At 41.0% G+C, this 13466-nt stretch overlaps 1 protein-coding gene across 1 annotated transcript; it reads right to left on the bottom strand.

The window, feature by feature from the left end:
- Positions 1-609: 609 nt before the first annotated feature.
- On the bottom strand, positions 610-3524 carry HSBP1 (heat shock factor binding protein 1). Its single transcript, XM_010579654.1, has 4 exons — positions 3440-3524; positions 2669-2735; positions 2355-2474; positions 610-879 (listed from the first exon to the last, which is right to left on the bottom strand). The coding sequence occupies exons 1-3, from the start codon at positions 3482-3484 to the stop codon at positions 2356-2358; spliced, it is 231 nt and encodes a 76-aa protein (XP_010577956.1). The 5' UTR covers positions 3485-3524; the 3' UTR covers positions 610-879; position 2355.
- Between the last annotated feature and the right edge of the window lie 9942 nt (positions 3525-13466).

The raw sequence follows: 13466 nt of genomic DNA, 5'->3' as shown, positions 1-13466 counted from the left end.
TTTGTACAACGAGCTGGTGATTTAAACTGAAAGACCACATACAGACACTCCCACAATTCCATCCCTGTTCTGTCCAGCGTTGCTATTTTAATCATAATTATTGTTCAAAGGTGATGCTAAATGACACATCAGCAGTTTCAAAGTAGAGTTTTACAGTGTTAAAAAACTTAAATCCCATAGTGAGATTTTTCATAGTTAATAGTTCCTTGTCTGTCTAAATGTAACAGATTTTAATGGCAGTGGTTGCTCAACTGTGTACAAACATCTCTAATGTTAAATCTCTATTTCTGGTTTATGTTCTAGGAACACACAGGTAAGGTAATACCAGGAGTAGGAGATATGATTTTGATATTCAGTGCCTTATGTTTCCAAAATCACCTTATTACATTTACGAGAAAACGGCACATAGTCCTCAACTAGTTGAGTGACTGATGCTCAGAGCTAAGATTAATGAAAAGTTTCAACCTTGTGCTTCACTCTACAAAGTTACATTAGACAAGTTAAGATTTCGATTTAATGGGAGTCACTAGATGTTTAGCTATCAAAAATGAAACGTCTAGAAAAAGTATAAGAAAGAGAAAGTGACTTCACAAAAAAATACACCCAGTATTTGAGAACCAGAAGATCAGTGTTTTAATAACACAACTAATTGATCCTCATAACAAGAATTCAAAAAGTGAAATTACAGTACACAAATCAAAATATAAACTAATCTATCCCTAACTATACAATATACATTAGGAATGCAAGCTCTGTAACAATATAAAAATGCTTTTACACACAGTAGTTGCAAAAAGCTGTTCTGTAATTCCAAGGACTTGTAGGAAAAAAAAAAAAAAAAAAGAAATCTTCCAGGATTCATCCTAAGCTACTGGCAATCTGTTGGGGAAAAATAATAAGAATAAAAAATGTTACTGAGAAGAATTAAGAGAATCATACTCATCAGAAATTTTCATTTGTGAGGTTCAGGCTAAGGGAACTGGCACAGGGGGCAATGACACCCATAATAATTTGTATTTCTGTCAAAGTATCACAAAAAATAGGTACTTTAACAAGCAAGATGTATACCTGTTTCAAACACACATGCCTATTACACAGGCTGCATAGCATTCTAGACATGACCTCAGAATTTCAAGCCTAAGAGAGGCTGAGATATGTCTGTCTTAGCCACCTGAGAAAAAAAAGTGAATCTAACGCGATACATCCTGTACTTTACTTACCAGTTGCTTTCCATGGATTACAAAAATCAAGCTCTCTACAAACTGAAGTGAAATCTTAGTGCTTACGTATCATACTTAAGCACCACACACACCCCCCTTGTTTATGCTGTAACAGTTTTGGCACTCTTGCATTGCCCCCATCTTCTGAAATGCCTTTAGCAATTGTAAATGCTGTGTGTGGTCCTACCTGATCACCTGAATTTATTTACATGGTTTTGTACTAGATTTTGAACTGCTGCTTGCCAAGTAGATGAAACATCTACTTCTCCAATTTTTTTGTATAATATAGGGGCAGGTTATCAATTAAGAAATTACATAAGAAGAATATATATCACATTTAACCTTTCAATAAGAAATTTCTTTTTCCAGGGAGCATTGCCCTAGAATACGCCCTACCTCATCTCTGAGTGTTGTCTTACACTGTCGAGTCAGGACCTGCTGCTTTGCAGTAGTACGTGTGAGTCACATACTTCCAACAAGCTCCTAACTTACACAGGAGGAATTTATAGTAGCTCACTCATTAGCCCCTGTGCACAGCAGCAAGTCTACAATCTTTAGGAGCTTAGTGGGAGCTGAAGTCTAGAGGATGCAGCGGAAGATGGAAGATTAGCACCATGCTCACACTAACTTGCCAGCTATGGAAATTGGAGCTGATTTGGTAACGTACGTGAGATTACGCCCCTTTTCAGAACACTCAAATATGATGAGAAAAAAAAAGAGAACAGCTCGGTTTGCTGCTGGTATTTTTTCCCATCTCTTCTCCTTCCCATGCTGCAAAGACAGTCATTATTTCAGATCACACTCAGAGAACCAGAGGATGAATACAGCTATTGCACTTCCTCAAAGCTACCTAGACATGAAGAAAATAATTTTCTTCCCAATACTGATGAGGAAAACATCCTTGCTGAAGAGGCTAGTAGGAGCCTGCTGAGAAGAGCTTCTTAAGGCTTCTTGTATTATAACACCATATATAATTCTATATAGAGAGAGTACAATACTATATATATATGTAGTTCTGCTCTGCATGAATTTCAGACTACCTCACAAACCAAAGGAAAAAGTCCATTTACTTTAAAGTCGGTATTTTCAAGTGACCTGAGGATTTGTTTCAAGGTTAGCAAGCAATTGTCTCACTTTAACTCTTGTTAGTAGCAGGGGTCTTGTTCTCGCCTTCCAATTCTTCCACTCCCGCTTGTGTCATGAGGTCTGCTATGTTCTTCTCCAGGTCATCTATGCGACAGCTCATGTCATCAAGTTCACTGGAGTTAAGGACTATGATTGCAATCTAGTAGTGGTTGGGATTTTTTGTTTGTTTGCTTTTTATTACAGCTTTGCTCAAACTCTTCTGGTCACTTTAAATTTATCTTACAAATCCCACTGATAAATATACTTTTAAATACTTTTGATTCTGTAGTGTATAGCACCTATCTGCCCTTAAGAAAGGATATTTCTTCCAATTATTTGGTCAGACATGGTCTGAAATTTGTCCTGCATTTGCTGAAGCAATGTCTGCACCTAATAGAAAGGAAAAAAAAGAAGTCTGTTTTGTTTTCATTAAAGAGGCTGTTACAGTATTTAGTCTCATGTAATGAGGTAATTACAATGTTTTCTTTCACTGCTGAGCTCAACCGTGCACAAACTCTGCAGTATAATTCCATATTTAAGTATCACATTTTCACATCTATATGAATGTACACACAGAAGAACCGAAGCTCACAGCAAACAACTTTAAGATCTAGAAAACGCCTGCGTTGCACAACCAGGACTAAACCCACAACAGCTGCTTCCAGCGTCCTACGTTAATCACACGGTGACACTTTCCCCATCAGAATAACAGCCTTCCTCTCCGCACTCCCAAACCCTTGCTCTTCAGCATATCCCTCCCGGACACAGATAACTCCTCCTTGCCCAAGGGAGGCCCGCTCTGAGCCGAGCTGTCCCTCAGGGACTCGGCAGAAACAACTCTACAGTGGAACCGGTTTACACGACGACCCGGGGAAAAGACCCAGGCGACACCACAAGCCCAGCAGCCCCTCCAACAGCAGGCAGACGCGGGTTACCCAAGCTGGGCCCCGGGAGGTAACGCCAGGGCCCGCCAACGGGCCGAGGCCGGAGGCTTCTACCCCTTCCCGCCGGGGCCTCTCCTCAGGGAGGCGGCTCTGCGGCCCCGCTTCCCCCCCCACCCCCCGAGGCGGTTGGCCCGGTCCCGGCGGCCTCACCACGGCGGTGAGATCCTGCACGGTCTTCGGGTCGGTCTCGGCCATGATGGGTCCAGGTCCCGGTTCCCGTCTCCACGGCAGCGGCGCTTCCGGGCCGCGCCTCGCCACTTCCGCCGACGCTTCCTCGCGAGAAGAGGCGGGTCCCCCCCCGAGCATTCTGGGAAATGTAGTCCGTCCCCTTCCCCGGGGCCTGAGGGGAGAGGGTGGGTACGGGGCAACGCCGGGCGAAAGGCGGGAAAACCCACGGAAAACCCACGGAAAGCCCCGTCACCGGGCTGCCCGCACCCAACGCCGTGGCAGGGAGGGCGTCCCTCGGCCGGGTGGGGGATCCCACTCATCCCCCCCGAGGCTGCCGAGCCGGCCTCCGGCCTGTTCCCCCTCCACCGCCATCACGGCTGTTGGTGTGAGGTGCGAGGACCTCGTGGGCCTCCCCTGCGGGTGCTAACTCAGCGTAGGAGGCGAAGTCTCGGAGCGCTGGCACAGCCGTGTGGGATGGGAAGGCGTTGAAACACCTTTCTCCCCCCCCCCCATGTAATCTTACGCTCAGAATGAAGACTTTCCTCACACAGAGATTTAATAGTTTTGCTCACGCTCTTAAAAAACAGCTTTGCGAGTTGGGGAGATTACAAATGTATTTTTCTAGCCTGAGAAACGGTGCTGCCTGAAGAGGCCTTCCCCTTCTTTATCGTTTAATTTAAAAGGGAATGAGCAGTTAAACCCAGCCAGCAGACATTTGCAGGTAATCTGGCTTCCGCGGGAGGCTCACTGGAGGAAGGGCGGCATTACAGATTAGTGCTGGAAGTCAGGAACGTTATATAAGTGGATTGATGATTAAAGGGAGTATATTATTGTGGCATATTGTCTTCATGAAAGAAAGTACAAATAACAAAGTTGCGTGCATTAGATTAATGTCTGCTGCAGATTAGTGACATGGTCTTTAAGATACTGAAAGCTTCGTAGGCTGGATTTTTGTGGTGGGGATGGATGCAGGATAAGCATTTCCTAAGTGTACGTTTATAGGGTTTTTAGACCAAAACTACTCATTTGTAGTTTTCGTTTGTGAAATGAGTCAATGTTTACACAGCTTGGTTATTGTATACTGGGATGAGATCTAAACAGAAGTTAACAAAAACATTGAATATGAATTTGTAAATGAAGAACGTTTCCCATTAGCAGCAGATGATTCTCAAACGTCTCATTTTGCCCGAAAGCCGATACGATGCGCTGACACACTCTGCCTTATCCCATAACTAGTAACGAATGTGAGATGCGGGGCATTTGCATTATTAATGTGCCTGTTGGAGCACTGCAGTAGTAATAAAAAAACTAGTTAGTGCCAGCACGGGGAAATTTTGTTGTCTGTTGAAAAGTAAATACAGCTTCTAGTTCTGAAAAATGCTAAGAAATTAACTCCCATTTATTTGTTTGATGTGTTTACGGAAGGTGGTTGTTTTTATAATGCTATTTTGAGTCAGATAAACTACTGTTTTGAAAAGGTCGTCATATCTGGTCTCTTGGTGCACGTCAAAGTGCAGATCTCTTGGCTCCCCCCAACGCTGGTGTGAGTCTCATGGCAGATAGCGGTGCTTACAGGGTCGGGCTGTGGCTGCTGCCCCGCCGCTCCAGACCCCAAAGGATGTGGCATAGCAGTGTCTGTCCGGGGACCGTGTCTTCCCTGACAGGCTTTTGAACATATGGCTGTACAGGGAGATGACACGGTGCTCACTGACGTGGACTCTCGTGTGCACTGTGTTGCTCGGTCAGGCAGTTGTGGCTTTCTGCAAAGAGTTTAGCAGATGCAAACACAGCAGGGAGAGATGTGCACAGAGCAGGAGAGGTCTGAGGTGTATGCTTGTGCCTTCTCGCTCTGAGCTGAGGGTGATCTTTATTCTGTTACATGTTCTTCTGGTAAAACTAAGTTGCTGTGTCCCGTTATCTTCTTAGTATTTGCTGTCCTTAGGTAGTGCAGAAAAGGGGGAAGCTCTCAGGAAACTGCTTGATATGTCAAGCTATTGGAGGCCATTTCTGTCTCTTCTAGCCTCCTGACCAGGGTGTCAAGGCTACATCCCACAGTCTGGCTGCCTGCCAGGAGAAGACATATGGTCCAAAGCCTACTCCCTGCAGCAGTCCTCCAGGTTTCAGCAAGTGACAATGCACGTGCCTTTATTGGTTCTCCATCATTTAACAAGAAAAAATTATGGATTGGCCTGATTCACCAGCTTTTTTTCTTGTAGATGGTTTTGTTGCAGCTTGACCTTGAGATTGAGACATTACTGATTTGACTTCACCACTTTGTGACCATACTGTTACCAATTGTGGCAAATTTAGATAAGGCACTTCATAGATTCAGCTGGTGCCTCTTCTAGCACAAACATCCCAATACCATGTTCCATTTTAGGGTACAGATGAGCCCTAGAAGGTTTTGACATATCACTTAAAATGTGTGTCTACTAAACTGGTATAACAGTCCTTGTTATGCAGGGAGTCGGATCTGACTAACAAAATGATTCCTCAGGCCATTAAGGTTTTCACTAAGTGTCAAATGGCTGCACACTTGTTCTCATAACTTTAGAAATTTTTTTTCATGTCAGGATAAAACATTTTCGTTATTCATTTGTTTCCAAGCATGGCATAGCTAAACAATAACTGACTTTGGCATAGTTACACAATGGCTTGACTTAAAATTTGCAGGGTTTTGTCTCCTTTTTGAGACTGGACTGAAAGAAAATGCTATGCAAGGAGGACTGGTAGGATTAATGATCCTTTCACAGTAATGTTCAGAGATTACTAAAATGAATGGAGCTGTAGAAGGCTGAATTCTCTTGCTAGCTTTTTAGTTACAAAGTCTTAATTTAAAGTATACAGAGGAGGACCTTTAAAATTTACAAAGAGCCTGTTGTTTTCCTTAAAATCAAGGGACATTTACAATGATAAATCTACAAACAGTTAATGAAACTCCTTTAAAATGCAGGGATATGTAGTTCCAATGCAGAATGATTAGACCTCATATAGCAGTAAGTCATGGTCAGGCTTTGTACAAAAGCAGGCACATCTTCAGTTTTCCAGAGAACTTGAAATGAACTTTGCCTTTGTGGAATCATGATAGAGATTTCTGGTACTGGTGTCTTTAGGTCTGATTTAGTTCCTGTTTCCTTTGGTGACATAAGATTAGAGCTCAACAACTTGGAAAAAAGGCTATCAATTTAACATCTTATTTTTTGTGCCAGTTAATGCCAAAATCACTTTAAGTAGTTAATGCTGCAGAATTAATTGTATATTTGTTGTTAGGCTTTCTCCCCAGTAATCACAACACAGGGATTGGGAAGCATCTAATGAAATATAAGTTTAAAAAGGCAGAATAAAATTTCCCAAAGGCAATTTTTTCAAAGATGGTTGTTTTTGCAAAAGACCCTGTTCTTACCAAAACCACTGTTGTTGATTCTGTAATGACCTCAAAGAGTTGCTGTCCTCTATTTACAGCTTTTTTAAATAGCAGCTCTTCCAGAGGACCTAGTAGAATTCTGGCGCATTAGCTCAGCGGTAACAGTCTAGAAAAGATGATATTATTATGTCTGTGTATTCTGTGAGGCAATAAATAGCAACTATACTTTAATTGCTTTGAGTATCAGGTCTTATTTGGGCTCCCTGATGACTTTCAGATAATTGTGGTAGTTCTGAGTGTTATTCGTACAGTGATTGTGCACTCAAACTGTTGCAACTCTTCTTGCCTCATTGGAGTGTGCTGAGTTTATGGATCTTAAGATACCCAGCACGTAAAATCACAGATATGTGGTTTTTATTCAAGCCAAAGACTTACGATGAAGTCTTGAGAATGAATATAATATCTCAGTTGCAACCTGAGTTGCTTGTGGCAGAAATTCTTGAGAAAATATAACAAATAGAACTCATTTATTACTTCCAGAGGAATAACACTCCTTAGAGGCTGTCAAATATACATGAGGCCAGAACATATTAAACAAAGAACTGTGCTTAGAAAATAACTGTCAAGGGAAAAGTAAATGTTCAGTATCACAACTCATGTGAATATTTAACTGGATAAAGCACAAATTATAGAAACAGCAAAACCAGCTCTAGAATAAATGTGAAAGTGATTTGTATTAAAACAGAAACAATTCACTGTGCTTTTGTCCTGGTTTCAGCTGGGATAGAGTTAACTGTCTTCCTAGTAGCTGGTACAGTGCGATGTTTTGAGTTCAGTATGTGAAGAATGTTGATAACACTGATGTTTTCAGTTGTTGCTCAGTAGTGTTTAGACTATAGTCAAGGATTTTTCAGCTTCTCATGCCCAGCCAGGGCACCTGACCCAAACTGGCCAAGAGTGTATTCCATACCATGTGACGTCCCATCTAGTTTAGGAACTGGGAAGGGGGGGGCAGGGAATCGCCGCTCAGGGACTGGCTGGGTGTTGGTCGGTGGGTGGTGAGCAATTGCCCTGCGCGTCATTTGTACATTCCAATCCTTTTATTACTACTGTTGTAATTTTATTAGTGTTATCATTATCATTATTAGTTTCTTCTTTTCTGTTCTATTAAATCGTTCTTATCTCAACCCAGGAGTTTTACTTCTTTTCCTGATTTTCTCCCCCATCCCACTGGATGGGGGGGGAGTGAGTGAGCGGCTGCATGGTGCTTAGTTGCTGGCTGGGGGTAAACCACAACAGCTTTTTTCACATTATTCTTCAGCAACTAAACCAAATAGCTTTTGTATGAGTAGTTCTCACATGACGTTAACCCTGTTACAAAATGAAGTTATTTTTGAAGTAGTTATTCCCCTCTGGTAATTTATCCTATATTTTGTATTTTCAGTCTTTCATTAGTTTGCTGTTACTGGCCATCAGAACGGATCAAGGAGTACTTCCCTGGGTGCTTCAGGTCTTTTGGGCCACATGAGAGAAAAGAAAGACAAGCAGGGATTCATTACGAGTAGACAGATTTCATTTTAGGAGATCGGGCCAGAGGAAGGTGAGCAAGGTAAGAGACAGAGATATGAGGGATGTTATCATATTTCATACATTACCCTTTCACTGTCTCATTCCTCCTCGCTCTCCCACTTCATTCTTGTATGCAGACACCTCAGAATGTTATTTCCTTAGCATTGCTACTAAACCCTCTGTGACTGACAGGAGAAAAGCTTTTCTAATCTATACTTTCCCAAAGGGAAAAGCTTGCTGATGGCCAATGACCACAAAGCCAAAAACTCCTGCTGAGGTGCTGGAAGGAGAAGGATGTTACACTGTTCTTCCTTCAGATTTACGAAGCTTTCAGCAGCAGAAAGCAATCAGAAACAATACCAAAGTGTGACAATGCATGGCAATATCAGTGGCCTAATAATAACTGCATGGTAATGTATGGTGTTGCTTACTGGCATCTCTAGGGCCAGGACAAGAGGAACTGTGCTCAAGGAACGACCTATGAAAGGACAATAAAGAGATTGTAAGATTATAGTTTGTTACCTTTAGTGGACTCTATAGTTCTCTAAGGAAAAGGACAAGTCATGTGTACAAACCCAGACATTTTACTAGGAGAAAAGTCAACTAAATATAGATACTTTCATTGTCAACAGGTGAGCCTTAAAAGAAACTGCTAAGATATGTTTTGCTTCACATGGCCATCTGTCCTCTGGTAGATTCAGTCTTTGGAGATGTTGGTCAAAGAATCCATGATCAGCACATTTATAAAAACATGTACATGATCTATGTGATCAGCATGTGTACGGTTCATTTGGTAGCAGTCCATTAAATGCAATAATTAAATTCACCAAGAGAAATGTATGATTAGACAAGAGCAAAAAAGTGTAGTAACTTTATAAAGCTATTTGAATTTTGGTATTTTATGTATGGTGACTTTAAATTAAGCATGAGAAAAGACTGCAAGATGAGAGAGGTAAGGAAAGGTGGGCCTCAAAAAGAGACTTTACTTTAAAACTGCACCTTCCAATTCTAACTCTGCCTTGATAAAATTTTCATGAGGACCACTGAATCCAGAATCCCATTATTTCTGATGGGCATCTGCACAGGACAGAAAAACCGGGCTGTGGAATTGTTTCAGTTGAGTGCCAAAGGACCAGGAGGAATTCCTACTGAAAAGAGAAAGTCTTCGTTAGTGTGAAGTTGTCTGAGCTGCTCCTTGCCTCAGTGCTACTGCAGCTAAGGCAGTATGAGGAGAAAAGGAAGGGCCATACTCTGCTAACACGAAGTATTGCGGTCTCGATCTCCTTTGGACAGTTCTAGAGATAACAGTCTCTCTCTTTCACTGCCAATTTCAGGTCCATCCCTGATTTGTTGCCCCTTGGCACCAAATACCAGCTGATTTTTCTATGAAAGAATCATGGAGTCCAACTTCAGTGGAAGGGAATGAGCTCTGTGCGTGCCAGTACCTTACAGGTAAAATGTTAATGTAGAGATATGAATCTTTCATCGTAGCTATGTGCATTGTGGACTATGCACCAAAATGAAATATTTTCTTCTCACATACATTGACATTTATGGCCTATAGTGCCTGAAGACCTTCATTTTTAGAAACTTGAAGTCCATTTTCTCCTTCAATTATAAGCATTCCAGAGGGCATCTCATTACGGTTCCCGAAAAGAGCAAGCATGCCAGATATGAGGAATAATTTTGTTGTGCTAATTAAATGTAAATGATTGGATTTTTCCATCAAGTAATTAGTAGTAACGTTGGCTGAAATTCAAGGAGATTTGCAGTGCAGAAAGAGAGAAGTTCTTAATGGAGATTTGGTTTCTTCTCCAGGTAGAGATGCCAGTAAAATGTTTTGTACCTTGCTGGGTCTGGCTGTGGTGCAGGTGGTTGTTCTTGATGTTTTTTAGTACAGATCACTACCTCTGTTAAAGTCACTGATGTGTTGCTTTCAGAGGTACTTGAGTGTCCATTGTCATCCCAGCTTAGGATTTGCAAGGAGCCAGTGAGATATGAAACTTGTGTCTGGGTTCACTGGAAGTAATCTTCCTGTGTCTTGAATTCTGGAATTTCCTGATGAAGCACCTTCAGAGCAGAGACAGATCAAGCTGTTTAGTAGATTGTCAGGGAGAAGAATTATTTGTTGGTTTTGAAGATGTAGACAAATCATTTTGAACATGACTTTGAGCATGCGGTCTCACTCTTCATGCTCCCAAATTAAGCAAAGGATAGGCAGTAAGTGCTAAATAACATATTTAGTTTTGCAGGAGTTTTTCTGAGCTAGAGGAACTGGAATTGCACTTGGGCGGCAGGCTAGTTTACTTGCAGCTTTAAATTGAAATTATAACAAATAGAACAACTGAATGCTGTTTTTGCAGTCTTTGCATTTCGAGTCTAATCAATCAAGCCAGGGAATTACTTGAAGGTTCATAAGGGTATAGTACAATGAAGTTATTTTATGGTTTAACTCATAGACAGATAAGCCTGTGTCTTTTATCCTGTTAATTAGCCCTGTCTACTTCTTTGCCAAAAAAAAATAATGTGTACTAAGAGGCTGATCCTGCACATTACTGATTATCCACAGCTGCCATGTGGAATTGCAGGTGCTGAGCACCTCAGGACATTGCAGGATTGAAGCATGTTTGTTTTGCAGGGCTAGGTCAGTGTCACACAGAAGGTGGCAAAAACACAGCCTGCAAAACTACAGTCGTTTCCTCAGGGAAGACACTGTAGGTTATAGAGTGTGCCAGACACTAATTAAATGTTGGCCAGTTTCTGGTTTAAATACTAAAAGTGCTCCCAGAGATGTTTGGGCTACAAAAGAGGGAATAAAATTTAGTCTCAGCTGGAAAGTTTGAAGAGCAAAAAATTAAGACAAAGTTATAATAGCAACCTCAGTAAGGGACACAAATTATGTTTACTCTTGTGTAAAAATACTGTGTGGGTTATGGGAAATGAAGCGCTTTGGAGGTTACAGACTCCAGTAGGGCGAGGGGGGAATTTCCATCCAATGACTGGTAAGGCTTGAGTGCCGTAAACTATATCCGAACAATGACTGTAACTACATGGTAGGATTATGTCACCTTTTTTTCCTGAAAAATTGTTATCATTGTTAATTGTTAGAGTTTTCTGAGAGAAATCAATACTGCTATTCTCATATCTTCTGACTCCATTCATTATATTTGCATTCTATTAAAAGAGCTTCTCTGCTTTAATGAGTATACATTCTTGTTTGAATTACAGATGTTTTCTCTGTTTAATATATCTCCATGTACAACTTTTTTGCTGAAGTCTTCATTTCTTTCCACAAAGATTATATAATTATTTATTTCCCAGTTTTAGGTTTTTATGCACATAATGAAATGTTCCTTTATTTTATTTCTTGCCTTCTTCTGGAAGCGCAGTTAAGTTTAAGTATGTCTTACTTTTTGAATGTTGACAATCTACCCAGAATTAGCTGAAAATTTAAAAGATTACATTTCCTTGAACATTTCTTAAAGAATTCATTGGCATTTCTGCTGCTTCGAATAGACAAAGCTGGATATATTTAATTATAAATACTTCATGTGTAGAGGAGAATAGGTAATTATTCTCAGTGTCTGCTCCACTAAGATGTTTTTTCCCTCTGTTATTGAGTTAAAAGAAGTTTGGCAAATCAATCACAAATTTACAACTACATATCCGAGACTAAAATTAAGGACAGTTGAAATTTTTTCTCATTGAAATTTGAAATGTTTCCTTCCAATTCCAACTCTTTAAAGCCAGGAGAAAGGCGTCATTTATAAACGGACAGAGGTGCCACCTGGAAAACAAATGGACTGTGGAAGCCAGCAGAGAAGTCAGACCAGAAAAGGGGGCAAATACATGGTTGTGCAGCCACTCTGAATAATGGGGTAATTATAAAGGCTTTGCAGAACGTGTAAATCTATAACACTAGACATCTTGGGGCAGTGATAGCCAATTCCTACTCTGGCTGAATCTGGTGTTGAATTCCTGTTGATGCTGGCACGATCACAGTTAGGTTAATGCTGAGCTCTTTTGCAAAATCCACCCACTGAGGAATGAATAAAACCAGCATTTGTTTGTTTGGTATCATGATAGGAAAGGGAAGGTTTTCTAACTGCAACGTCCAGGCAAATATGGGTCTACATTTAGCTTCCCAAATTACTCATTAGAATGACTTCTTCATTTCCTGCCCAAACTGTGTACCACTGCTCTCATCACACAAAAATCTGCAGTTGTCTCATCTGTTGTAGGTAGACTATGCTGTTTGCAACATGAATATATCTGCTTTAGTATACACTTCTTTAATTGTTAGCAACCTTAAAAGTAATGCCTGCAGTTCCTTGTGATTGTCCATGTGCTAAAAGAGTTTTTGACAATGGACAACAAAAAAGAACTCCTCCATGTTCATCATCCTTTTCCTAATTTTCGGCCATGTTGTTAGCAATTCAGCATGATGCATAAGCAATAAATACTATTTTGTGCCTCAGATCTAGACAGCTGGTTCCCCAGATTTTGTGCAGAACTGTTTTACAACCTGTTTGTTTGGCATACAGCAGTTCCCTGCTAAATTATTCACTTTATTCTGTGGCCAACACACTGGATGCTTGTGACATGTCAAGTGAAATTCAGTCACTACATCTGATGTAAACAAACTCTCAAGACTTGTCTCTTTGAGGAATAGAGCTTCTGATAATGTGATCATCTTCTCCCAGTCTGTGCTTAGCACTCCCAAGGGAGGCATTAATAAAGTGAAGGCAAGATCCTCATCATTTAATGGTTGTGCACTCTCTACCCTTTGGCCAGCTTAGATTAGGTTGGGGTGAGAATGAGTAGGAATTGGAAAAGGAAGAGGCGGTTTGCTCACAAGAATCCACACCAGAAACCACTGAAGTAAAAGGGATCTCTCCAGTAACCCTGGTGGGATTTGAGGCTCACATGGATCGTGTTCAATAGATAGTGGGGCAGAAAGACACAATACATCTGGGGACATAAGCATCATTTTTTTTAGTAAAACATGTCTTGTTTGGGAGCAATCACATAGCTTCTGGAGTCTGACTGGATTTTTGAGTCTGCAAGCTGCTGGCA

This window comes from Haliaeetus leucocephalus, unplaced genomic scaffold (genome assembly GCF_000737465.1).
Source record: "Haliaeetus leucocephalus isolate CR32 unplaced genomic scaffold, Haliaeetus_leucocephalus-4.0 Scaffold668, whole genome shotgun sequence".
Lineage (NCBI taxonomy): Eukaryota > Metazoa > Chordata > Aves > Accipitriformes > Accipitridae > Haliaeetus > Haliaeetus leucocephalus.
The sequence above is the reverse complement of the archived record's forward strand: the minus strand, read 5'-3'. Positions and strand labels throughout refer to the sequence as shown.

Excerpts from the sequence above, each read along its gene's own strand:
- HSBP1 (XM_010579654.1), bottom strand. The coding sequence starts at position 3,484 with ATGGCCGAGACCGACCCGAAGACCGTGCAGGATCTCACCGCCGTG. Across the intron at positions 2,736-3,439 it reads TGCAGGATCTCACCGCCGTG|GTGCAGACATTGCTTCAGCA; the intron begins GTGAGGCCGCCG and ends CCTTTCTATTAG. Across the intron at positions 2,475-2,668 it reads TGACCAAATAATTGGAAGAA|TTGATGACATGAGCTGTCGC; the intron begins ATATCCTTTCTT and ends ACTCCAGTGAAC.